This window comes from Notolepis coatsorum (genome assembly GCF_963971535.1).
Source record: "Notolepis coatsorum genome assembly, chromosome: 10".
NCBI classification, from domain to species: domain Eukaryota; kingdom Metazoa; phylum Chordata; class Actinopteri; order Aulopiformes; family Paralepididae; genus Notolepis; species Notolepis coatsorum.
In genome coordinates, this window is record NC_140174.1 from 11,586,703 (window position 1) to 11,612,634 (window position 25,932).

The following is a 25,932-nucleotide window of genomic DNA, read 5'->3' on the forward strand; positions in this document are numbered from 1 at the left end:
TGGTCTATCCCTCCCCCTCACAAGCTCCGTGAAACGCGGAAGTGCAGTGGTCTATCCCCCCCCTCTCCCTCCCCCTCACGAGCTCCGTGAAACGCGGAAGTGCAGTGGTCTATCCCTCCATAGATATATATAGAACTATATATATCTATGTATCCCTCCCCCTCACGAGCTCCGTGAAATGCGGAAGTGCAGTGGTCTATCCCTTCCCCCGCCCCCCTCACAAGCTCCGTGAAACGCGGAAGTGCAGTGGTCTATCCCTTTCCCCCGCCCCCCTCACGAGCTCCGTGAAACGCGGAAGTGCAGTGGTCTATCCCGTTCCCCCGCCCCCCTCACGAGCTCCGTGAAACGCGGAAGTGCAGTGGTCTATGATCCGAGAGCTGCAGGTCGGTCGGTCGGTCAGTCAGCTGTCTGCTCGCTTCGCAGGGAGAGGAAGTGATGCAGGGAAAAATGCCCATAATGTTCACTCAATGACTAAAGGCGAGAAACACAAAGAGAAACTGTACGCTTTTATGCCAAGAAGATAGTCGTTGTATTATTTACACGGAACCGGCTAACGCTGTTAGTTCGAGGCGGATTCAAAAGAAGCTACACCAAGGTTGCTACTAGCTTTCCGAAAAAGTCCAGCTAAACTCTGTTATTGATGATGTTGAAGTTTCTAGCTCAGCTGAGCTGCTATAGAGCTAGTTAGCAGCTAGCTAGCCCACCGCGACGAGTTTGTTTCGGTTTGATCTTTTAATGCTAACTGTTAGCTAACTTGTTGTTGTCATTTTTGTAGCGATGTGTACATCCGATTCCTGATGGTAAACAATTTCAACGGGTAAGTTTAATTGTTGTCCATTTACTTAGTTGTCTTAGTTAATCGGGAGACACATCTAATAGCTGTTAACTTTTCTCTCTCTCTGCTAACGTTAGCTAGTTAGCCGAGCTGATGCTAGCCGGCTATGTCGACGATGTTAGCTTGCATGTCAGCTAATCAAGTAGCGAATGGTTAAAACGACACTAACATACAATGTTATTAATATTATAATCTGGAGGGGTACTAGGAAGCTGGATGATCTAACTCCACTCGATCCTCTTTTTTTGTGTTTGCCACCTACTTGGCTAATGTTGGCTATAGCAAGCTAACGTATACCCATTCAACTTGCATTTCGTGTTATTTGTTAAAACTGCATGTTTATTTCAGCTGTATGTGTTACTGTACTCTGACTTTGGAAGAGTATAGTGTAGCGTTGCTCTGGCAACCATTGAGCTACTACTAACGCATCTAGCTATCATACCTTGTTGGTTAGTTAGCTGCTAGAGAATTCAGAAGAATAGCCAGGCCTCCAGGGCTTTCAATGGATTTAGCCTGGATGTATTGATTGATTAATTGAAAACTTTATTAACATATTGCAGAATGGGTACAGTACAGCTCAATACATACAATTGTTAAGGGGATGCAGACCAGAGAAAGACTTTGGTCTTGTTTACATCAGGGTCCCCCATTTTCAATTCATCATAATAATAACATATGACACACACGACATACAGATGGACAGTACTGCTACATCTATACATTTATGACATACCAGATTTGCAATTACAGTACCGTTTGTGATACAAAAAGAGTCCCGAAAAGAGAGTATATACATTTGACGTAGAAACTGTACATTGGAGGAGGTGGGGGTTGGGTAGGGGGATGTACTGGAGAGGTGATTTGCCCCAACAAGTTCTGGCTAACGAGAAGTGCGAAGCAGAAGTGAAGTGAATGCCAATTCTGCAGACACGCATTTTATCCCTGACCTAAAAACCAGGATCACAGGATGAAACACTTTTATGTGGTTTAGATATTGAAGCCATACAAATGTTTTAACAGCTGGTAGTAATCATGTTTATGAGTCACTTCACTAAAACCTACTGTAACTGACTCACGGTGTGTGAGCTCCTTGTCAACACAGTCTCTAGAGTCTAGACAGCCAGAGTAACACTAACACCACAGAGCAGTAAGAGGCTCTTACTGTCGAACTGGAATAACCATGTAAATCAAAGGCAAACAATCATAACCAGGTAACTTGGTGGACTATGATCATTATAGAACAAGCATCATTCACAGGTCAAACAATGCAGCTTTCCTAGATCTCAAATGAGAGATTTTGTGCAGAGTTCACAAAAGCAAACACCGGGGATCACGAAAGACGGTGTATCACATTCTGCTTATGGTGACGAGACGTGATGCATGCAATTTCTTTCAGTGTTGCGGATGTCAAGGTCACCAAAATGGAACAGAATAAGATGACACCTTCGTCTAGACCGGCCAATGCTATCTGAGGAAGTCTCTGTGAGTAGCCAATCCCGTCGTCCTGTGGGAATTTGCACATTTGTTAAACTTAATTTCCCCTTAAGCAGAATCAGAGGTGAGAAAGAAAAGTTAAAAAACGTTTGGTATCCTATGTGAATGCCCGCGCATATATGAATGTACTGATCCTCTTCTCACTCTTGTGTCTATAATGACTGACGTGTTGATATCTGCGTGTGACACACCATCTCGTTATGCGAGTGTCATTACTTTCAACACTTGTCCTAATAAACTAACCTACACTCACTGTAGCACTCAATACTTTGATGAACATTGTTACTCAGCTGATAGAGTTGTGCCCTTCCTGATGACTTGTCGTACAAAACTTGTAAGTCGCTTTGGATAAAAGTGTCAGCTAAATTACTTAAATGTAAAAGTAATGTAAACAGGGATTCCTCCTCTTCACATGTCTCTGTTTGCCCACATGGCTTATTTCTAGGGATGCCCCGATCACGTTTTTTGCCACCGATACCGATCGTCGTGAGCCATATCGGCCGATACCGATCCGATACCGATCGTTTTTGATTAAAAAGAAATTAAAAATTATTTTATATAATTTTTTTTTTTTTTTTTTTAATAAAATATATATATTATATAATTAGACTTGTACTTGTATTATCTGCGAGACATCGCCACCACGCAACAAGTCAAAATGCTCGCTATCTGCAAACAGCTCCACTGTCTGTGTGTACTCTAGTAGCCTCCAGCTCCAAAAAGGATTCTCCGGCGCTGCAGCGGGACCCTATTGGTAACGTTATGCTTTGGTCATTTCACATTCAGCAAGCCCTCAGCTCGAATACGCATTCAATCAATGCTATAAGACATTGATATCAGGAGCTATCTGTAGCTACTGCTAGCCGGCTAGATGACGTTAAGACAACTATTTAGTTCAATCGGACATTTTGTTTTGAACTGTGAACTAACGTCAGCTAACGCAAGCTAACGGAGATATCAACATGGACTACTAGACTTCCTGGGGCATTTGTTGATATCCGGAGCTATCAGTAGCTAGCCGGCTAAATACCGTTAGACAATGCCTACTAAAAGTGAATAGTTGACTGGGTAATTTTGTTTAAACAGTAACGATAGCTAGGTAGCTAACGTTAGCTCAGGTCGAATGCACTATCTAGACTCAGCAGAGGAGGTCCGCCTCCTCTGTGTTTACAAACTCTACACGGGTACGGGCGGGGCTAGGGAGGAGGAGCAGTTTGCAGGTCCTGTGCGTCTGAGACAAGCGAGTGAGATATCCACTTGATCAGTTTCCGCGATCGGCGAATATGACTAATTATCGGAATTCCCCGATCGCATATTTATAATGATTATCGGCCGATAACGATCGGTGGCCGATCGATCAGGGCATCCCTACTTATTTCATGCATCATAAACCTTGGGACCCCTCCTTTTGATTGAATGGTAAATGGCCAGCTTTTATCCAAAGCGCTTTACAACTTGTGCCTCACATTCACTCACACATTCACACACAGACGGCGGATGCGACCATGCACGGTGCTAATCAGGGGAGCAGTTAGTGTCTCTCACTCAAGGACACTTCGAGGAGCTGGAATCGAACCGGGAACTAGGCTTGGGGCGGTATAATTTTTTTCATACCGTCATACTTTGCTGACATGATACCCCGGTATACGGTATATGACGTATGACTTTCATTTTCATCAGCGGAGGGGGGGGAGCGGAGCTAACAATATACTCGTTATCACCATACATAACGCTTATATTGAAACACGTTGACATTGGGGCCATTCTTTCAACCTAAAAGTGCACTTTCTTCAACCTCGCACCTAAATTCCTTAGCAACCCGGCCGTGTTGCCAAGTAAACAAATCACAGAACGATAGCCAGTTAGCCAGCCAGGTACCGACGTTAGCTCTCAGAACGATTAGCCACGTTAGTTAGCCAGCATCCAGCCAGGCAGAGACGTTAGCTCTCAGAACGATTAGCCACGTTAGTTAGCCAGCATCCAGCCATGCAGAGACGTTAGCTCTCATAACTCATAGCCACGTTAGTTAGCCAGCATCCAGCCATGCAGAGACGTTAGCTCTCAGAACGATTAGCCACGTTAGTTAGCCAGCATCCAGCCAGGCAGAGACGTTAGCTCTCAGAACGATTAGCCACGTTAGTTAGCCAGCAACCAGCCAGGCAGAGACGTTAGCTCTCAGAACGATTAGCCACGTTAGTTAGCCAGCATCCAGCCATGCAGAGACGTTAGCTCTCAGAACGATTAGCCACGTTAGTTAGCCAGCATCCAGCCATGCAGAGACGTTAGCTCTCAGAACGATTAGCCACGTTAGTTAGCCAGCATCCAGCCAGGCAGAGACGTTAGCTCTCAGAACGATTATCCACGTAACCCTCTGCTGGCGCGTGCTGTGCACTACAATCAACTCCGTGTCTGTAATAGCAGTCTGTGACGTCACGGTATTGAGAATCATACCGGCGGGATCTCGAAATACCGTCATACCGCCCAAGCCTACCGGGAACCAGACGACACGCTCTACTGTACCTCCTGAGCCACCAGACTAAAAACAAGTTAGTCTGCGTAAAACCAAGTATTCAGGGGGGTTTCAGGAGTCAGTCTCTTCCTAGTGTCCAACTGCAGACATCTTGGTCGGCAAACAACAGGTGATTGCAGTCAAATAACAGGTGTTTTCCGTCATTGCCGATTGTGGCCAGTGAGCTGTGGGATTGCGCAAAACACACACCATGAGAATACCATGGATTGTAGTTACAACGGCAGCCATGTTGGCTCCACAAGAGATTCTATTAGAGCTGATTGTCAGCGTGCTTCCAGTGTTATGGAAGGCGGTTAGGGCTGGGCGATATGACGATATTATATAAATATCGGGTACAGTTCATTAACGATACACTTTTTCAACGTATCGTGGATATCGTGATGTTTTGCCCAAGAGGATTGTGTCGCGTCAATCTGTCCACACGTTACTCGTTCATATCTCAGCCCGTGCTGAGATATGCCCATTCCGCGGTCTGTTAATAAAGTTTTCAATCAGACAGATGTATGGAAAGGCTTTTATTATAACATTCGTTGTAGTAAAATCATTATGCCTCATTTAGTCATCCTGTTTAGCACTGGTCTCCTACTCGACGGCCGCGGGGAGCTAACGTTAGTAGCCTTGTTGACGTTGTTCAGCCACAGGACATTCAGGAAGTAAAAAGCTAGGAGCTTGCCGATTGGTGCTAAGAACAGCAGGGCGGGTGCAAGCGCTGTGACGTAATTGGCAGACTCGACTGTCAATCAAAATTATATGTTTCCGTCAGAATGAATGAGTGAAGACTTTGTTAAAGGGTTGCAGAATGGGTACAATACAGTACAGGAGGATGAAGACCAGAAAAAGACTTTCGACTTTTTTACATAAGGGTCCTCCATTTTCAATTCATCAAAACATTTAGAGACATACATATATACAGTAGTTTCATTAAAATGCTATTGATTGATTGATTGATTGATTGATTGATTAAAAACTTTATTAACATATTGCAGAATGGGTACAGTACAGCTCAATACATACAATTGTTAAGGGGATGCAGACCAGAGAAAGACTTTAGTCTTGTTTACATCAGGGTCCCCCATTTTCAATTCATCATATTTCATATCTAAATCATATAATATCTCATTGCTAAATATATGCAATATATAATCTAATAATCTAAATCTAATATATAATATAAAAATGCTAAATGCATGGGTATTTTATTTTGTCTTTAATGTTAGCTTGCAAAATCAAATACTGTCTTGGTAAGCCTCATAATGAATTGTTTGGGGTAAAAAAGAAAAACATCGTGATGTGTATCGTGTATCGCCGAAAGGTCAGAAAATATCGTGATATCATATTTAGGCCATATCGCCCAGCCCTAAAGGCGGTGTTACATATTTGCGACCAGTAGGTCCGGGGGGGGGGGCAATATCCTGCCCCATAGTACAGCCCGGCTGTTTCCTCATTGGCTCTATGACACAAACCTCTCCCTAGCCCTTGCCGTTTCTATGGTTACCAAGTCTTGTTGTAAGTATTTTTGTCTTGCGTTTCTATGGTAACCCGCACGGTGTAAAGGTATCCGTACCGAACCGTTTCAGTGTGTACCGAACGAATACAACGGTATGTTAACCACTAACGACCGCCCACGGGGGCTTTTTTTTCTCACAATCTAATATAATTATTTTTTTTTTTTTTTTTTTTTAAAGTCGATTGTTAATTTCAATATAGAATATTCGTTGACAGCCCTACAAGTACAATTAGTTACTGCACACTACATCACCCCTGAGTGGAACATGGCAAGCCAAACTTTCCCCCACTGTACCGAAAACCCGTACCGAACCTTGACTGCAAAACCGCGGTACGTACTGTACCGTGGTTTTTGTGTACCGTTACACCCCTACCACCTATGCATGAATGAATGAATTTATGAATGATCATTACATTTATATAGCGCTTTTCTAGACACTCAAAGCGCTCTCCACAATGTAGGGTGGAAATTGCCTCCTTCACCCAACCTTGGGCTACACAGGCTCAATGGCTGCCATACACTGGCACCAGGCACACTTCACACTACACAGTGGCTCAGGAGACGGGGATTAGGGGTGGGCGATATGACGATATTAAATAAATATCGGGTACAGTTCATTAACTTTTTTAACGTATATCGTGGTCGTGGATATCGTGATGTTTCTCACAATCACACTACACAATGGCTGAACGGCTCAGGAGACAGGGATTGATATCGGCCATGTCATCTATATACCTAAACTGTCGACTGAACCGACAGTATGACACTCTTTCACCCTGAATGATGCTGAATTGTCCTCTCATTTGTACTTTAGTTTGTATATATAGTGTTTGGACTTTATTGTTCTGACATATAAAAAAAAAATTACTGTAAGAAGCACATTCTCAGGGAACCAAACATTTCACTGACAAATAAAACAAAACTTGAAACTCCTCCCCCCCCCCCAGGGCCCGAGGGCATGTTGAGACGTCTCACCGGGCCACAGCAGAGGCGTCTCGGTGGGGCTGACGGGGCCTGAGGGAGGACAGAGCGAGGGAGCAGCGACATGGGCCAGTGTGTCACCAAGTGCAAGAACCCCACGTCGTCGCTGGGCAGCAAGAGCGGCGACAAGGAGAGCGGCTCCAAGTCCCACCACAAGAAGAGCGGCGGCGGGCACAAGGAGGAGCCCGGCGGCGCCCCCTGCAGCAAGGCCCCCAGCGAGCTGTCCAACGGGACCAAGCCCCCGGAGGTCACCGTGGAGACGCCGGTCTTCCCCACCGTGACGGGGGACCTGCTGCGGCGGGAGGAGCGCGGGGCGGTCGACGGGGACGGGCTGTCGCTGGCGCGCATCGAGCAGCTCTTCTGCCGCTACAAGGACGAGCTGGACGACGCCATCTTGGAGGAGGGCATGGAGAGGTTCTGCAACGACCTCTGCGTGGACCCGGCGGAGTTCCGCGTGCTCGTCCTGGCCTGGAAGTTCCAGGCGGCCACCATGTGCAAGTTTACCAGGTAAAACGGTTTGAGGTTTTTTTTCCAACGTGGAAGAAAATCCCGTCGCACGGTTGTCTTATTTAAAGGGGCGCTTCGCCAAGATAACAACGCGGATTTACTTTGCACATGATCTCGCACGCATTCGAACAGTTCTAAGCGCATTTGTTTTAGTTTGACATTTATTGGCCACCAGTGATGTCATCGAGGACATTGAATCCTTGTGTTGTGCTTAATTACAGCTCCATGAAATGATAAGGTAGCAGTTCCCTATAAGACGAGGTATTAAAAAAAAAGTATTTCTATTAATTTCATGGAGCTGTAAGTAAAACAATTAAAGATGAAAAAAGATTAAAAAGATGACATCACTGGTGGCCATATTCAAACAAATTTCCTCAATAACCGTCAAACTGAATAAATGTGTGCAAAACTGTTCTTGGATGTTTGTGAGATTATGTTCAGAATAAATCTGCATTGTTTTTTCCGACGAAGTGTCCCTTAAAAAAAAAAAAAAAAAAAGTTCACAGCTAAATCGCATGATCATGTACTGTGTTTTAAAATGTTTAAATATCAACATTATCTGGCCATCCTCAGTAAATATGATTAAACTCCTGTGACCTCGTCTGGTCTTTCCAAAGACCCAAGAGACGGGACGGTAATATATATATTTGTGGAAAACGGCTCCCATCTCCTTCGGTACCCAACCATAACCCTTTCCCTGCCACACTACTGAAGGTTAACCCTTTACTATCACACTACAGACAAGGGTAACCGTCTGTAGTGTGATAGTAAAGGGTTAACCTTCAGTAGTGTGGCAGGGAAAGGGTTAACACTCTGTCGTGTGGCAGTGAAAGGGTTAACCTTCCGTATTGTCACAGTGAAATGGTTAACCATTTGGTGCTGCAGCAGTGAAAGGGTTAAAGATGGCCACTAGTGTCTATGGCCTACGCTGCCGAGTGCCTGGCGGCTCCCTCATCGCCTCTGTTTCACCGTACAGTGGCCCGGCGGCCACCCCACCCCCACCCCTATCGGCTTTCAGCCACTTGGCTCCACGCACACACACACACACACACTGACAGGTAGGGGGCACACAGGAAATAGATCAGGCTCTGACACTGCAGTACCACTCTGCGGTGGGTGGCTGAGATGAATAGAGGTGGCTCAGTCAGTCGTCGCTGTGTGCTCTCTCTCTGTCTCTCCCCCTGTCTCTATCTCTGTCTCTCTCCCTCTGTTTCTCTCTGTCTCTCCCCCTCTCTCTGTCTCTTTCTCTCCCTCTCTCTCATACGATGACTTTTAACTCAGCACTTTTCCATCCACAGCCACGTTGGACAACAGGCCCCGTCCGTCCTTCTGTTTAGGAACACGTTTCATTGTCGACACTATCGCCCCACCGAGGCTATTTGCGTCAGATGTGATTTTGAATGGCCCCGCATTGTCACAGGGATTAGATAAGCGGCGCATTATCTGACGGCGAACATCTGCCCGGCTCGCAGAGAGAGGGAGAGAAAGTGCAGTTTGTCACCCTCCACGCTGACAGGATGTCGCCGGGGCTATCTCACGTGGCATCTTGCTATCACTGCTGGAGCAGCCTCGGTGCTCTGCTGTGATGTGGTCGTGGTGTTCTTGGCAGTTACACCACCTGCCGTTTGTGTCGGACGCTTGTAAGATGCTTTATTGTTACCCGAGCAGTTGGTTTAGATCCGCCGCTCTACAGCTTGGCCTGTCGTGGCATTTGACAAGCTTATTCTCCTTATTTTTTAACTTCTAACCGTAATGACTAGTACAGAGCGTAGATCTTGTGCAGCTAAAAAGTATGTAATCTTGAGTTTTACGGCAATGTACAGAACAGTGCTACTTCCCTATTAAATTATGTACGTAATTTAGGAGGAACCTGAGGTGGTTATCAGAGATGGTGTAACAGTCACCTGTCATTAACCTGAGACGGGTATCAGTGATGGTGTAACGGTCACCTGTCATTAACCTGAGACGGGTATCAGTGATGGTGTAACGGTCACCTGTCATTAACCTGAGACGGTTATCAGTGATGGTGTAACGGTCACCTGTAATGAATGTGAGACACTTGCTCATAAACCTGCGTCATTAAACAAGGAGGAATAAAACTGTGGTTAAATGTGTTGAAACTAGACCTACTGGTAAATTAATTATACGACCGCTTGTGAGCAAGTGCTGTCCTGGATTGTCAAGAAAAACTGGAAATGTCCTGGAAAATAATTTCTCAAAAAAGAGTGGTTACCTGTGCTCTCCTAATTTCCCAGAGTGAAAGATGTGTTCAAGTTTTGTTTTATTTGTCTCCCATACGGTACATGTACATTACAGTGGAATGCTTGGTTCTGTATGAGCCTCCTGAGATTGTGCTTCATTCATACAGTAAAAAAAAAAGTAAAAAGAATAGAGACCAAACACTACAAAATATTTAAAAAAATATATATATACAAAACGAAAAAATTTGGTGTAGATGTAGATGTGGTGCTAATCTTTTAGTAATAAATGGATAACATGGTATGGTGTAGTAGTTAGTGTTGGGTGTTTAAAGTGAGTATCTGGATGTGTGTGCAATGAATGTAGAATGGATGGGTTAGTGCTGCACCCTGATGGCCTGGGGATAGAAGCTCCTTCAGAGTCTCTCTGTGCCGGCCATGAGACTCCGGTAGCGCTTGCCTGACCACAGCAGTGCAAAGAGTTTAGGCAGTTTATGATGAATTGAAAATGGGGAACCCTGAAGTGATGTAAACAAGACGAAAGTCTTTCTCTGGTCTGCATTCCCTTAACAATTGTGTGTATTGAGCCTGTACTGTGTATTGTACCCATTCTGCAATCTGTTAATAAAATGTTCAATCAATCAGCTGCTGTTGTATATGTTTTGGGATATGGCCAAAGCGAACCTACCTGGAGCTAGAAAGGTATGGTTGATGTAGAGAATAAAGGGATTAGTCCAGTGCTGCTGTACATGGAATACGAGGGGGCTAATGAGGCGCTAAAGAGAGCTGCTGTCCGTCAGGTCTTGTTGGGTGGCTACTGGCTAGAGTCTCGGCCTTGGTGCCTGGTGTAAATGTCCTGGACAGTGGGAAGCCCACTTCCAATCTGTTGTGTGTTTCTGATTGTCCTGCTGTTGTTGCCTCACCAGGAAGGAGTTTAAGATAAGATATTCCTTTATTGATCCCCTTGGGGGAAATTCAGGCAGCATGGGGGGGAGGGGAGGTACAGCCAGGTACATGATGTGATGGTAGAAGACAGGATGCAGGTCAATTATAGTACAGTGGAGAAGTAAAAAACAAAATAGGCAGTGTAAACAATATAACAACATAATTCACTCTGAGTATGGGCAAGTAGGCAGTGTAAATACGTCAAGGTGTGGGTAATGTTATATTTGCCTTACAATAAATATAGTTACACTATACTGTCTCTGATTGTCCTGCCCTTGTGTGTGTCCCCAGGAAGGAGTTTGTGGACGGCTGCAGGGCCATCCGGGCGGACAGCCTCGAGGGCATCTGCTCCCGCTTCCCCTGCATGCTGCTGGAGGCGCGCGGCGAGGAGAGCTTCAAGGACCTGTACCGCTTCACCTTCCAGTTCGGCCTGGACGCCGACGAGGGCCAGCGCTCGCTGCAGCGCGACATCGCCATCGCCCTGTGGCGCCTCGTCTTCACGCAGGACACGCCGGCGGCGCTGGAGCGCTGGCTGGACTTCCTGGCGGAGAACCCGTCGGGCGTGCGGGGCATCTCGCGGGACACGTGGAACATGTTCCTCAACTTCACGCAGGCCATCGGGCCGGACCTGAGCAACTACAGCGAGGACGAGGCGTGGCCGAGCCTCTTCGACACCTTCGTGGAGTGGGAGACGGAGCGCCGGCGCAAGGAGGAGGCGGCGCTGGCGGCGCAGAGGGCCGAGGAGGAGGAGGAGGAGGAGCCACAGGAGGAGGAGGAGCAGGGGAGATGCACTGAGACTGAGAGCCCCCCTGGCACAGACAGACTCGAAACGGAGGGGGGCCGCGGATCACAGACCTGGGGGGGGCACTGACGAGGGGAGGGGGGGAATTCTAGGAGGGGAGGGGCGGGACTTCGAGAAAGAAGAGGGAAAAAAAAGTGAACTGTACATCTGTGAATCATTGGATGGATATTAGTATTGCCATTCATTTCTCTCTCCTTTTCTTTCGCGGTGGGATTCCCGCTTTGCACCCTTACTTATTTTCTGGTTTTTGAAAGGGCTCTAAGAACTGATTTATGTTTTAAGCACTTCTATTTAACTTATTGTTTTACTTTATTCCCCCTCCCCCCCCCCCCCCCCCCCCCCCCCCCCCCTTCAATGTGTATTTTGGGTCATTGGGACACGTGGTCCATTTTAAACCCTTTCGCTACCACACTGCAGACGGTTAACCCTCTCACCGCCACACAGAAGGTTAATAACCCTTTCACTACCGCACTACAGATGGTTAACAGTCTGTAGTGCGCTAGTGAAAGGTTAACCTTCTGTAGTGCGCTAGTGAAGGGGTTAACAGTCTGTAGTGTGCTAGTGAAAGGGTTAACCTTCTGTAGTGCGGCAGCGAAGGGGTAAACCTTCACCCCACCCACCATAACCCCCCCTCCCCACAGAACTTGCTTTCAAAACAAAAACAGGTGACAGAGAGCCATACCCCCCCCCCCTCCCCCCATGAATGAACCTCATTTGACAGCTGGTTTTGACCTGGCAGTATACTGGTGATAGGGACCGCTCACCCAAGGAGAGATAGGCTTGCTGCTCACATAACGAAGAAGGGAAAAAACACGGGACGTCCTCCTGTCCAGATAACTCGGGAGCGTCGGCGTTACGCTGGAGGGGCGGGGTCAGTGAAATCAACTTGTTCAAATCAAACCAGATTTTCGATGCTTTTAAAAACCAAGGAAACTATAAAAAGAAGGAAGGGTCGCGGCTGGGTGGCGCAGTGGACATTGCGCTCGTCACGAACGACTGGGTTCGACTCCGGCTGTCTGCGTTGCCTCCGGCTTGGGCCGGCCGACATACTAACTCAATTGGCAGAGTCAGCGGGTGGAAGTCGATGGGTGGTAATCTGGACGTTGTGGACAGCGACTCCAACAGGTCGGTTGGGGGACGCCTGCACAGCAGAGACAGGAAAATGGCGGGGGTAGTGTGAGCCTCCCACACGTTACACCTCGCCAATGAGAGTCCGCGCTGGCAGGTGAAAAGATGTGACCGGCTGCCTCCTCGTGTATCGGAGGGGACACGTGACGTGATGCAAGGCTTCTATCCTCCCTACAACGACCAGTGGGGGGCATATGCGAGCAACGTTCAAGACGGGGGAGGGGAGAATTGGCACAGCGAGTAATTGGGATGGGAGAAAAATAGAAAGAGGAGAAAAAGTGGATAAAAAAAATAAGGAAGGGTCGTCACTTTAGAATACCAGCGTTATATGCTCTGCGTCAGACGGCAGTTCTATTGAAGCCTGTATTAAAACTCTAAATATACCAGCTATCTGAGGAAATATACATCAACCGATATATCAAACGTTAGCTAGTTAACAATGCAACAGCTGATGATTCTGACATCCGAGGTAATAAACCTGTTTAAATGACTGGTCATAAACGAGAAGATGGTTGATCCCGTTCAACAGTTTTCCCCCACACTGTGCGTCCACGCGGTGACGTGTGACCCTTCCTTCTTTTATAGTTTCCTTGTTAAAAAGCGTGTTTTATCCTGTGGTGCCGTGTGGATGAAGTGGTTGCAGTTCTATCGTCTTGGCGGCTGTCGTTGGACCGCGGTTATGCGGCAGGCGATGTGTATATTCCAGATTCTGTCGTCACAAGTGCATAATTATGTTTGAAGTTGATGACGGCGTCAGCGTTTTTTTTTTTTTTTTTTTTATCTTTTCATTTGGACACGACTCAAATATAACTATGAAATTGCATTCAAGTTGATTTCTTTGAAAACGGCCCCGCACTCTCTCCTCTCTGTGTCGAGTGTTTTTATTGAGTGCTAAGTATTTAGCGCAGAGGAGCCCAGTTGGCTTTTTAACAGGCAGGATATCTTCCATTTCGGTCTCCTAGCGCCTCGCCTATCACTGTTTGCTGAGCTTCAAGAAGCAGGTTAGGTGAACACTAGGGATGGGCAAAACTCACAACTTGGCTATTCGATCGTCACTGGGAACTAGTCAAATACTAATTGAACCCCCCCACACACACACACCTTAACATGTGATTTTATTTTTTACTTAATAGTAGGGATGTCCGATATTATCGGCCTACCGATATTATCGGCCGATATCGGCATAAAAATGTGATATCGGAAAATATCGGTATCTGTTTTCAAAAAAAAAAATACATTTCTATAACCTTTATTTACCCAGGCAAGTAATAACAAATTCTGATTTTATTTATTGTCAAAAGTATGCATAATGTTGTGTTAATTCCACAACAAGATATATGTAATGTTAATTACCTGAAATTATTCCATTTTTTGGGGGGGGGAAACTCTGCATATATCGGTATCGGTTGATATCGGTATTGGAAATTACGAGTTGGACAATATCGGTATATCGGTATCGGTAAAAAAGCCAATATCGAGCATCCCTACTTCATAGTGAACGTGAGATTAAACAAGCGAGCCGGCTGCTGTCGTTGCCAACAGCTAGATATTTGGGAGTCGCAGCGGAGCGTGACATTATTTCCAGGAACAAAAGCTTTCATTTCGAAAGTTACATTGTTGCTGCTTGAAATGTCTCGAGCTTCCACGTTGTCGTCGTGTGGTTTTGTTTTTACTTAAAGGGGAACTATCTTATAAATGGCCTTTTTTAGTGTTTAGCATATTTTCCTAGCTATGTGAACTTATATTAATATGGTCTATGTCTCTAATTCTCATATTGGCGCATTCTTCCAATTCTCCTCTCACAATATTCACCCTCACTGAACTGAGTCATCTGAAAATGTGCTGATTTGTGATGTCAGAGAGACACCGCTGCATGTTAATGTGGCATCAGGCTCATGATGAGCTGCACACAGTGGTTGGAGCGCAGGCTCAAAACGACTCGAGATCTTGAGGTAGAAAAATGCTGTTTTTGAGGACTTGATTAGAAATACAAAACAATGAATAAAAAAATAATAATAATTACAGAGGTGTTCCATAGACTCACAGGAATTATGTAAAAGTGCCCAAATAGTGAAAGAAATAGTAAAATAGTTCCCCTTTAATAACGAACGTGAGATAATCGCAACAAGCGAGCGAGCCGGCCGCTGTCTTTTGCTAACGGTTAACGTTCAGCGGTTAATGGGGTCCCTTCTCAATACACTACACAGTGTAGGTGCCTATAAAACCAAGGGGAAATATATTTTTTGAGACTAAACAATATTCACGTAAACTATTAGGATTTCTTTTTATGATTTTAACGACTATTCTCACATCAATGGCCATCCCTAGTGAACACACTGCGATGCCTCATCGTTGGCTTCACTTAGCCACTTCTTGGGAATCTGGAAACACCAAATGTACTTAAGCTAGGTCACTGTCTTTTCCTGAAGAGAAGACGCTGCCCTGCACCCAAGGAGACTGTAAAAGAAGGAACGGGCGTCACGTCAGAACACCAGCGCTCTATGCTACGCTTGGTGCCAAGACTTTGGTGTCCGTTCTATTCTAGTGAAGCCTGTATTCAAATAAGAAATATACATCAACCAATATATCAAACGTTAGCTAGTCAATGAGGAGATGACTGATCCCGTTCAACTCCATGTCGGCCGAGCTGAAACTTTCCATACTTGGCAATAATAACGTGACGTGACGGCCCTTCCTTCCTTTTCTAGTCTCCTTGCCTGCGCCCAGGCTACGTGCAGGACCGTTACATTGGGGTTATGGACGGAGCTTGAGATTGTTTACCTTCTAAAGTTTGAACCGGTCTTCGCTGGAGCAGCGACCACATAGTTAATGACGTTGTACGGCCCGGGCACAAACATGTGTCGGCTGCTGCTGGTGGTGGTTGGAGTGACGTGCACAAGAGCCAATGGCCTGCTGAGTCGCCATGCTTGTAATGCTTTGCAAAGAAATTGATGTCAGCTACATAACATCTGTTCTAACCTTTTGGAAACTGTTGAATGATCTTAAACATAGCCTAGGGCGTGTGTTTTTTTGGGTGGGGGGGGGGGGGCACACAAGTGAATGATTGTTACCAGGTGTGCTGGCTCATCCAAGAGTCTTATCTGGGTCCAGTGTGGTCAGCGGGTGTATCTGGGTCCAGTGTGGTCAGGGGGTGTATCTGGGTCCAGTGTGGTCAGGGGGTGTATCTGGGTCCAGTGTGGTCAGGGGGTGTATCTGGGTCCAGTGTGGTCAGGGGGTGTGTCTGGGTCCAGTGTGGTCAGGGGGTGTATCTGGGTCCAGTGTGGTCAGGGGGTGTATCTGGGTCCAGTGTGGTCAGGGGGTGTATCTGGGTCCAGTGTGGTCAGGGGGTGTATCTGGGTCCAGTGTGGTCAGGGGGTGTGTCTGGGTCCAGTGTGGTCAGGGGGTGTATCTGGGTCCAGTGTGGTCAGGGGGTGTGTCTGGGTCCAGTGTGGTCAGGGGGTGTGTCTGGGTCCAGTGTGGTCAGGGGGTGTATCTGGGTCCAGTGTGGTCAGGGGGTGTATCTGGGTCCAGTGTGGTCAGGGGGTGCCCATAACCAGGTCTTGTGAGGTTTACATTTACAGTGGTTTCATTTCAGACCCCTTTGCCCTTTTTTTTTTTTATATATAAAATGCATTGATTTATAATGAATAAAACAGTGTTCAACTTTTGACAGTGGGCGATGAAATGCATGTGCGTTTTTTACAGATTAGGGCCTTACCATGTTGCACTTGTGTTAATATGCTGCGTTTACTGCCTGCCCTAGCCATCTTGAGGCCATGTGGAAAATTCTGCAAGCCCCCCCCCCCCTACCTGGCCCATGTAAACGATTTACCACAGTCGCTTTATTACAGACCGAAATGTGAGTACTGTTTAGAATCTACCATTGAATTATGTAATTTAATATTGAATGTTTACACAGCTCACATTACAAACGATCTGAACTCTTGAGTCGACCATCAATTGTCTGCATAATCTGAAAATGTAGCGGTCGTTATATAGTTCTTATAGCCTTTGTTAGAAAATACAATTGTCTGAACCCATCCCAACTTGTGTCTTCAAGTCCCATGTGGGGCTCGAGCTCACGGGCTAGTAAGACCCTGAGCAGAAAGCAAGTGTTGCTCTATAAGCTTTATTTGCTGACGATAAACAAAGCCTCAACTCAACGTGAACCTACTTGGGAGAGGAGAGAAACGTGCACCTGCTTGCTGCTCCCGTTCATACAGATTGGCGTTTTCCCATCCTCTTATTGTGGCCAGATGCCCCTTGTCACTTTGGTGCTTTTCGAGCGGGTGGGTCAGGGTGAGGTTGGGGCCCTAGAGTCGACTTGCATAGTGTGCGTTTATAGGGGGACCGGCCCTGTGTGTGTTGCATTAATAGACATCCTTCTATGAGTCATCAAGGGAATAGCAACTGAAAGAGAGGGCTAATAGACCACCGCAACACTTCTGGTATTTTGAGCTCATGGGAGAGGGCAGGGGGGGGGGGGGAGTGCTGAATGAATGTTGATTAGAGCCTACGGCTAGCCGTAGCTACCGCCGCTAACGTCAAGGCTCTAATCAACATTCATTCATATTACCCCCCCCCTCAATATGTGATGAATTGAAAATGGGGGACCCTGATGTAAACAAGTTGAAAGTCTTTCTCTGGTCTGCATCCCCTTAATAATTGTGTGTATTGAGCTGAGCTGTACTGTACTCATTCTGCAATCTGTTAATAAAGTTTTCAATCAATCACTCGCGAGCTCCATGTAACGCGCAAGTGCAGTGGTCTATGGAGGGGGGTGTGTCTAACACGAATGCAGCTGTCGCCATTGGTGGAAGGACACGGCTGCATCCTGGTAACCAAACCAGCCCTAACAACAACAACACACATGATGACATGACACCGTGTCCGAAGAACGAACATTATTACAAAGCGATTATTATTAACCGGACAGTAAGTATATTATTCAACATGGCAATAATAATAACCATTCAGCCGAAAGTTAAGCCAGGTTTTGAAAACAAGAAAAAGCACTAACGACGATACTACATCTCCCTCGTTAGCTTGTTGCAAATCAATCATAACGGTCAGTTGGTTAGTTTGTTGTTAGCCAGCTCTGCACCGTTTCACGTTTTTAGCCACTTAGCTAACGTCAGTCTGCATGATCGCTTTGTGGTGGATTTAAACCGTTTCATCATATAATTATTCACTGCTAGCTAAATCCGTTAGATACATGGCTAACTGATCATCATAATTATTATTATAGCGAGTAGAGCTAGGCTAGCTAACGTCAGAGCGGACATTTGTATGATGATGTGTATTATTATGATATTATAATATAACGTTGACATTTAAATCGCCATCATCAACCGCGTGCAAGATCCCTGCATCTAGTTAATAATACTACTAGGTACGATATTTCAACGGGTTATGTTTTTTCATATTGTTTCCGCAACAAGGCAGGTCATGGTGGTTATATTATAACAACATCAGGCCAGAGAGTCTGCCGATTGCAGGGTTTTCTTGTGGAGAATAGTCTCCCTGCAGCAGGTAGGACCAGACTCCCAACTATAACCTTTAGTACTGCATTTCACGTTTGCTTCACGTCAAGGTACCAGCAGCGATGAGCGACACCATCACTGGCTCTGATGAGCAACTCGTGGGACGGTCGGCTCGTCCTCAAGACGTAGACGTGGAATAACGAGGGTAACGTTATGTGAACAACACCAGCATCATCTCCAGCTGTGCGATGCATAACGAGGTAGGATTGTACGGCCGTCTTTCTTTGTGCAGACGAACTGTTGTTATAAGATAAGATAGTTCTTTATTGTCTCTTGATACAGAAATGTGTTTTTTTTGTCGGAACACACAATATTGCATTACAAAAAAAAGAAGAACATAGGACAACAGCGCCAGAGACAGACATACAGGCAAGACATCAGAGAGACAACCATGTTACAGCAGAGACAGACATACAGGCAAGACATCAGAGAGACAACCATGTTACAGCAGAGACAGACAGTCACAGACAGACAAGACATCAGAGAGACAACCATGTTACAGCAGAGACAGACATACATACAGGCAAGACATCAGAGAGACAACCATGTTACAGCAGAGACAGACATACAGGCAAGACATCAGAGAGACAACCATGTTACAGCAGAGACAGACAGTCACAGACAGACAAGACATCAGAGAGACAACCATGTTACAGCAGAGACAGACATACATACAGGCAAGACATCAGAGAGACAACCATGTTACAGCAGAGACAGACATACAGGCAAGACATCAGAGAGACAACCATGTTACAGCAGAGACAGACATACAGGCAAGACATCAGAGAGACAACCATGTTACAGCAGAGACAGACATACAGGCAAGACATCAGAGAGACAACCATGTTACAGCAGAGACAGACAGACAGGCAAGTCATCAGAGAGACAACCATGTTACAGCAGAGACAGACAGACAAGACATCAGAGAGACAACCATGTTACAGCAGAGACAGACATACAGGCAAGTCATCAGAGAGACAACCATGTTACAGCAGAGACAGACAGACAGGCAAGTCATCAGAGAGACAACCATGTTACAGCAGAGACAGACAGACAAGACATCAGAGAGACAACCATGTTACAGCAGAGACAGACATACAGGCAAGGCATCAGAGAGACAACCATGTTACAGCAGAGACAGACAGACAGACCAGGCATCAGAGAGACAACCATGTTACAGCAGAGACATACATACAGGCAAGTCATAAGAGAGACAATGTTACAGCAGAGACAGACATACAGGCAAGTCATCAGAGAGACAACCATGTTACAGCAGAGACAGACATACAGACAAGTCATCAGAGAGACAACCATGTTACAGCAGAGACAGACAGACAAGACATCAGAGAGACAACCATGTTACAGCAGAGCCAGACATACAGGCAAGACATCAGAGAGACAACCATGTTACAGCAGAGACAGACAGACAAGACATCAGAGAGACAACCATGTTACAGCAGAGACAGACATACAGGCAAGACATCAGAGAGACAACCATGTTACAGCAGAGACAGACATACAGGCAAGTCATCAGAGAGACAACCATGTTACAGCAGAGACAGACATACAGGCAAGACATCAGAGAGACAACCATGTTACAGCAGAGACAGACATACAGGCAAGTCATCAGAGAGACAACCATGTTACAGCAGAGACAGACAGACAAGACATCAGAGAGACAACCATGTTACAGCAGAGACAGACATACAGGCAAGTCATCAGAGAGACAACCATGTTACAGCAGAGACAGACATACAGGCAAGACATCAGAGAGACAACCATGTTACAGCAGAGACAGACATACAGGCAAGACAAGACATCAGAGAAGACATCAGAGAAATGGTTATCCGAGAAGTGGAAGCTGAATAGCGTGCGCTTTGACCGCTGAGATTGCTTGTCATGTAACACCGCCATGCAGGTCTGGGGGGGGGAGTTGCATCCAGACCACAAGTGCCTCAGCTTTCCTAGATCGTTTCTGCTTTGTTCTCCGTCGCTAATGAGTGTTTCTTTACTATGACGTTACTACCTTCGTTCTCCGTCGCTGATGAGTGTTTCTTTACTGCGACGTTACTACCTTTGTTCTCTGTCGCTGATGAGTGTTTAAAAAAAAATTAAATACTTTATTTCTCAGTTTACTATAGACAAGAACAGACAAACAAAAAGGAGGAGACAGAACAAAAATAAACAGACATAACAAAACTAAAAACCTAAAAAGACTGCCAGACAGGAAAATAAAATGACAGTGTGACTTAACTCAAAGCATTAAAGTGTGTTGTATAGCCAGGTGTTACAAGGCGCAGGTCAAACATGAGAAATACAGGGGTGAGTCTCTGCAGAATGCAGTTATTTGTCCTTCAGATAGTCAATGAATGGGCTCCATATGTCCGAAAACCTGTTGTGCTCTTTGGATCTGTAATAGCGGATCCTCTCCATCTGTATGATTGTGATTATTTCATTGAGCCATTTCTGGAAACACAGGGGTGTAGGTGATTTCCAATCGGTTAGAATATTTTTTTTTGTTGCGGCTACCATGCCGAGCATTAGTGTCTGTTGTTCCTCCCTTTTACTGCGACGTTACTACCTTCGTTCTCTGTCGCTGATGAGTGTTTCTTTACTACAACGTTACTACCTTCGTTCTCCGTCGTTGATGAGTGTTTCTTTACTACGACGTTACTACCTTCGTTCTCCGTCGCTGATGAGTGTTTCTTTACTGCGACGTTACTACCTTTGTTCTCCGTCGCTGATGAGTGTTTCTTTACTGCGACGTTACTACCTTCGTTCTCCGTCGCTGATGAATGTTTCTTTACTGCGACGTTACTACCTTCGTTCTCCGTCGCTGATGAATGTTTCTTTACTACGACGTTACTACCTTCATTCTCCGTCGCTGATGAGTGTTTTTTTACTACGACGTTACTACCTTCGTTCTCCGTCGCTGATGAGTGTGTATTTACTACGACGTTACTACCTTCGTTCTCCATCGCTGATGAGTGTTTCTTTACTATGACGTTACTACCTTCGTTCTCTGTCGCTGATGAGTATTTCTTTACTACGACGTTACTACCTTCGTTCTCCATCGCTGATGAGTGTTTCTTTACTACGACATTACTACCTTCGTTCTCCGTCGCTGATGAGTGTTTCTTTACTACGATGTTACTACCTTCGTTCTCCATCGCTGATGAGTGTTTCTTTACTACGACGTTACTACCTTCGTTCTCCGTCGCTAATGAGTTTCTTTACTACGACGTTACTACCTTCGTTCTCCGTCGCTAATGAGTGTTTCTTTACTGCGACGTTACTACCTTCGTTCTCCGTTGCTAATGAGTTTCTTTACTATGACGTTACTACCTTCGTTCTCCGTCGCTGATGAGTGTTTCTTTACTGCGACGTTACTACCTTTGCTCTCCGTCGCTGATGAGTGTTTCTTTACTACGACGTTACTACCTTTGTTCTCCGTCGCTGATGAGTGTTTCTTTACTGCGACGTTACTACCTTCGTTCTCTGTCGCTGATGAGTGTTTCTTTACTACGACGTGACTACCTTTGTTCTCCGTCGCTGATGAGTGTTTCTTTACTGCAACGTTACTACCTTCGTTCTCTGTCGCTGATGAGTGTTTCTTTACTACGACATTACTACCTTCGTTCTCCGTCACTAATGAGTTTCTTTACTACGACGTTACTACCTTCGTTCTCCGTCGCTAATGAGTTTCTTTACTACGACGTTACTACCTTCGTTCTCCGTCGCTAATGAGTTTCTTTACTACGACGTTACTACCTTTGCTCTCCGTCGCTGATGAGTGTTTCTTTATTGCGACGTTAAGTCCTTTGTTCTCTGTCGCTGATGAGTGTTTCTTTACTGCGACATTACTACCTTTGTTCTCCGTCGCTGATGAGTGTTTCTTTACTACGACGTTACTACCTTCGTTATCCGTCGCTGATGAGTGTTTCTTTACTACGACGTTACTACCTTTGTTCTCCGTCGCTGATGTGTTTTTCTTTACTACGACGTTACTACCTTCGTTCTCCGTCGCTAATGAGTTTCTTTACTACGACGTTACTACCTTCGTTCTCCGTCGCTAATGAGTGTTTTTTTACTGCGACGTTACTACCTTCGTTCTCCATCGCTAATGAGTTTCTTTACTACGATGTTACTACCTTCGTTCTCCGTCGCTGATGAGTGTTTTTTTACTACGACGTTACTACCTTCGTTCTCCGTCGCTGATGAGTGTGTATTTACTACGACGTTACTACCTTCGTTCTCCATCGCTGATGAGTGTTTCTTTACTATGACGTTACTACCTTCGTTCTCTGTCGCTGATGAGTATTTCTTTACTACGACGTTACTACCTTCGTTCTCCGTCGCTGATGAGTGTTTCTTTACTACGACGTTACTACCTTCGTTCTCCGTCGCTAATGAGTTTCTTTACTACGACGTTACTACCTTCGTTCTCCGTCGCTAATGAGTGTTTCTTTACTGCGACGTTACTACCTTCGTTCTCCGTTGCTAATGAGTTTCTTTACTATGACGTTACTACCTTCGTTCTCCGTCGCTGATGAGTGTTTCTTTACTGCGACGTTACTACCTTTGCTCTCCGTCGCTGATGAGTGTTTCTTTACTATGACGTTACTACCTTTGTTCTCCGTCGCTGATGAGTGTTTCTTTACTGCGACGTTACTACCTTCGTTCTCTGTCGCTGATGAGTGTTTCTTTACTACGACGTGACTACCTTTGTTCTCCGTCGCTGATGAGTGTTTCTTTACTGCGACGTTACTACCTTCGTTCTCTGTCGCTGATGAGTGTTTCTTTACTACGACGTTACTACCTTCGTTCTCCGTCACTAATGAGTTTCTTTACTACGACGTTACTACCTTCGTTCTCCGTCGCTAATGAGTTTTTTTACTACGACGTTACTACCTTCGTTCTCCGTCGCTAATGAGTTTCTTTACTACGACGTTACTACCTTTGCTCTCCGTCGCTGATGAGTGTTTCTTTACTGCGACGTTACTACCTTTGTTTTCCGTCGCTGATGAGTGTTTCTTTACTACGACGTTACTACCTTCGTTCTCTGTCGCTGATGAGTGTTTCTTTACTGCAACGTTACTACCTTTGTTCTCCGTCGCTGATGAGTGTTTCTTTACTGCAACGTTAAGTCCTTTGTTCTCTGTCGCTGATGAGTGTTTCTTTACTGCGATGTTACTACCTTCGTTCTCTGTCACTGATGAGTGTTTCTTTACTACGACGTTACTACCTTCGTTCTCTGTCGCTGATGAGTGTTTCTTTACTACAACGTTACTACCTTCGTTCTCCGTCGCTGATGAGTTTTTCTTTACTACGACGTTACTACCTTCGTTCTCCGTCGTTGATGAGTGTTTCTTTACTACGACGTTACTACCTTCGTTCTCCGTCGCTGATGAGTGTTTCTTTACTGCGACGTTACTACCTTCGTTCTCCGTCGCTGATGAATGTTTCTTTACTACGACGTTACTACCTTCGTTCTCCGTCGCTGATGAGTGTTTCTTTACTGCGACGTTACTACCTTTGTTCTCCGTCGCTGATGAGTGTTTCTTTACTGCGACGTTACTACCTTCGTTCTCCGTCGCTAATGAGTTTCTTTACTACGACGTTACTACCTTCGTTCTCCGTCGCTAATGAGTTTCTTTACTGTCTACGACGTTACTACCTTCGTTCTCCGTCGCTAATGAGTTTCTTTACTACGACGTTACTACCTTCGTTCTCCGTCTCTTATGAGTTTATTTACTGCAACGTTACTACCTTCGTTCTCTGTCGCTGATGAGTGTTTCTTTACTACGACGTTACTACCTTCGTTCTCCGTCGCTAATGAGTTTCTTTACGACGTTACTACCTTCGTTCTCCATCGCTAATGAGTTTCTTTACTACGACGTTACTACCTTCGTTCTCCGTCGCTAATGAGTTTCTTTACTACGACGTTACTACCTTCGTTCTCCGTCGCTAATGAGTTTATTTACTGCGACGTTACTACCTTTGCTCTCCGTCGCTGATGAGTGTTTCTTTACTACAACGTTACTACCTTCGTTCTCCGTCGCTAATGATTTTTTTTTACTACGACATTACTACCTTCGTTCTCCGTCGCTGATGAGTGTTTCTTTACTGCGACGTTACTACCTTCGTTCTCCGTCGCTGATGAATGTTTCTTTACTACGACGTTACTACCTTCGTTCTCCGTCGCTGATGAGTGTTTCTTTACTGCGACGTTACTACCTTTGTTCTCCGTCGCTGATGAGTGTTTCTTTACTGCGACGTTACTACCTTCGTTCTCCGTCGCTAATGAGTTTCTTTACTACGACGTTACTACCTTCGTTCTCCGTCGCTAATGAGTTTCTTTACTACGACGTTACTACCTTCGTTCTCCGTCGCTAATGAGTTTCTTTACTACGACGTTACTACCTTCGTTCTCCGTCTCTAATGAGTTTATTTACTGCAACGTTACTACCTTCGTTCTCTGTCGCTGATGAGTGTTTCTTTACTACGACGTTACTACCTTCGTTCTCCGTCGCTAATGAGTTTCTTTACTACGACGTTACTACCTTCGTTCTCCATCGCTAATGAGTTTCTTTACTACGACGTTACTACCTTCGTTCTCCGTCGCTAATGAGTTTCTTTACTACGACGTTACTACCTTCGTTCTCCGTCGCTAATGAGTTTATTTACTGCGACGTTACTACCTTTGCTCTCCGTCGCTGATGAGTGTTTCTTTACTACGACGTTACTACCTTCGTTCTCCGTCGCTAATGAGTTTATTTACTGCGACGTTACTACCTTTGCTCTCCGTCGCTGATGAGTGTTTCTTTACTACAACGTTACTACCTTCGTTCTCCGTCGCTAATGATTTTTTTTTACTACGACATTACTACCTTCGTTCTCTGTCGCTGATGAGTGTTTCTTTACTACGACGTTACTACCTTCGTTCTCCGTCGCTGATGAGTGTTTCTTTACTACAACGTTACTACCTTCGTTCTCCGTCGCTGATGAGTGTTTCTTTACTACAACGTTACTACCTTCGTTCTCCGTCGCTGATGAGTGTTTCTTTACTACGACGTTACTACCTTCGTTCTCCGTCGCTGATGAGTGTTTCTTTACTACGACGTTACTACCTTTGTTCTCCGTCGCTGATTAGTTTCTTTACTACGACGTTAAGTCCTTTGTTCTCTGTCGCTGATGAGTGTTTCTTTACTCTTCCTTCCACCTTCCTCGCCGCTCTCCTGCTCCTGCTCTCTGTCACAGATGTGTAGTCTAGTTGGCCGTAGAGACTGAATAAGGTGACTTGTGATTTACTGCTCATTTGCATGACACTGTGACTGCCAGCCGTGACTGATCGTATTACATTGGCAATCATTACCGATCCATTCCATTTGCATGTTTCAATATTGACCTTTGTTCCAGTCTTAAGTGATGCAGACACCCGGTGACTTTAGTCGGTCCAGGA

At 45.4% G+C, this 25,932-nt stretch overlaps 2 protein-coding genes across 2 annotated transcripts in view; both read left to right on the top strand.

The window, feature by feature from the left end:
- Nucleotides 1-453: 453 nt before the first annotated feature.
- Nucleotides 454-12,106, top strand: LOC311236083 (DCN1-like protein 3). Its single transcript, XM_084323677.1, has 4 exons — nucleotides 454-817; nucleotides 2,232-2,317; nucleotides 7,314-7,854; nucleotides 11,289-12,106. The coding sequence occupies exons 3-4, from the start codon at nucleotides 7,412-7,414 to the stop codon at nucleotides 11,866-11,868; spliced, it is 1,023 nt and encodes a 340-aa protein (XP_084179803.1). The 5' UTR covers nucleotides 454-817; nucleotides 2,232-2,317; nucleotides 7,314-7,411; the 3' UTR covers nucleotides 11,869-12,106.
- A 5,680-nt stretch (nucleotides 12,107-17,786) lies between these two features.
- katnip (katanin interacting protein) overlaps nucleotides 17,787-25,932 on the top strand; it is an 86,655-nt gene continuing 78,509 nt past the window's right edge. Inside the window, 2 exon segments of the mRNA XM_084323680.1 lie at nucleotides 17,787-17,862; nucleotides 18,521-18,670. Of these exon segments, the coding sequence (XP_084179806.1) occupies nucleotides 18,659-18,670 (12 nt within the window). The 5' untranslated portion in view covers nucleotides 17,787-17,862; nucleotides 18,521-18,658.

Bases quoted from the DNA above. Each gene is read 5' to 3' on its own strand.
- LOC311236083 (XM_084323677.1), top strand. From the start codon at position 7,412: ATGGGCCAGTGTGTCACCAAGTGCAAGAACCCCACGTCGTCGCTGGGC. The intron at 7,855-11,288 runs GTAAAACGGTTT...GTGTGTCCCCAG, and splicing joins ACCATGTGCAAGTTTACCAG to GAAGGAGTTTGTGGACGGCT.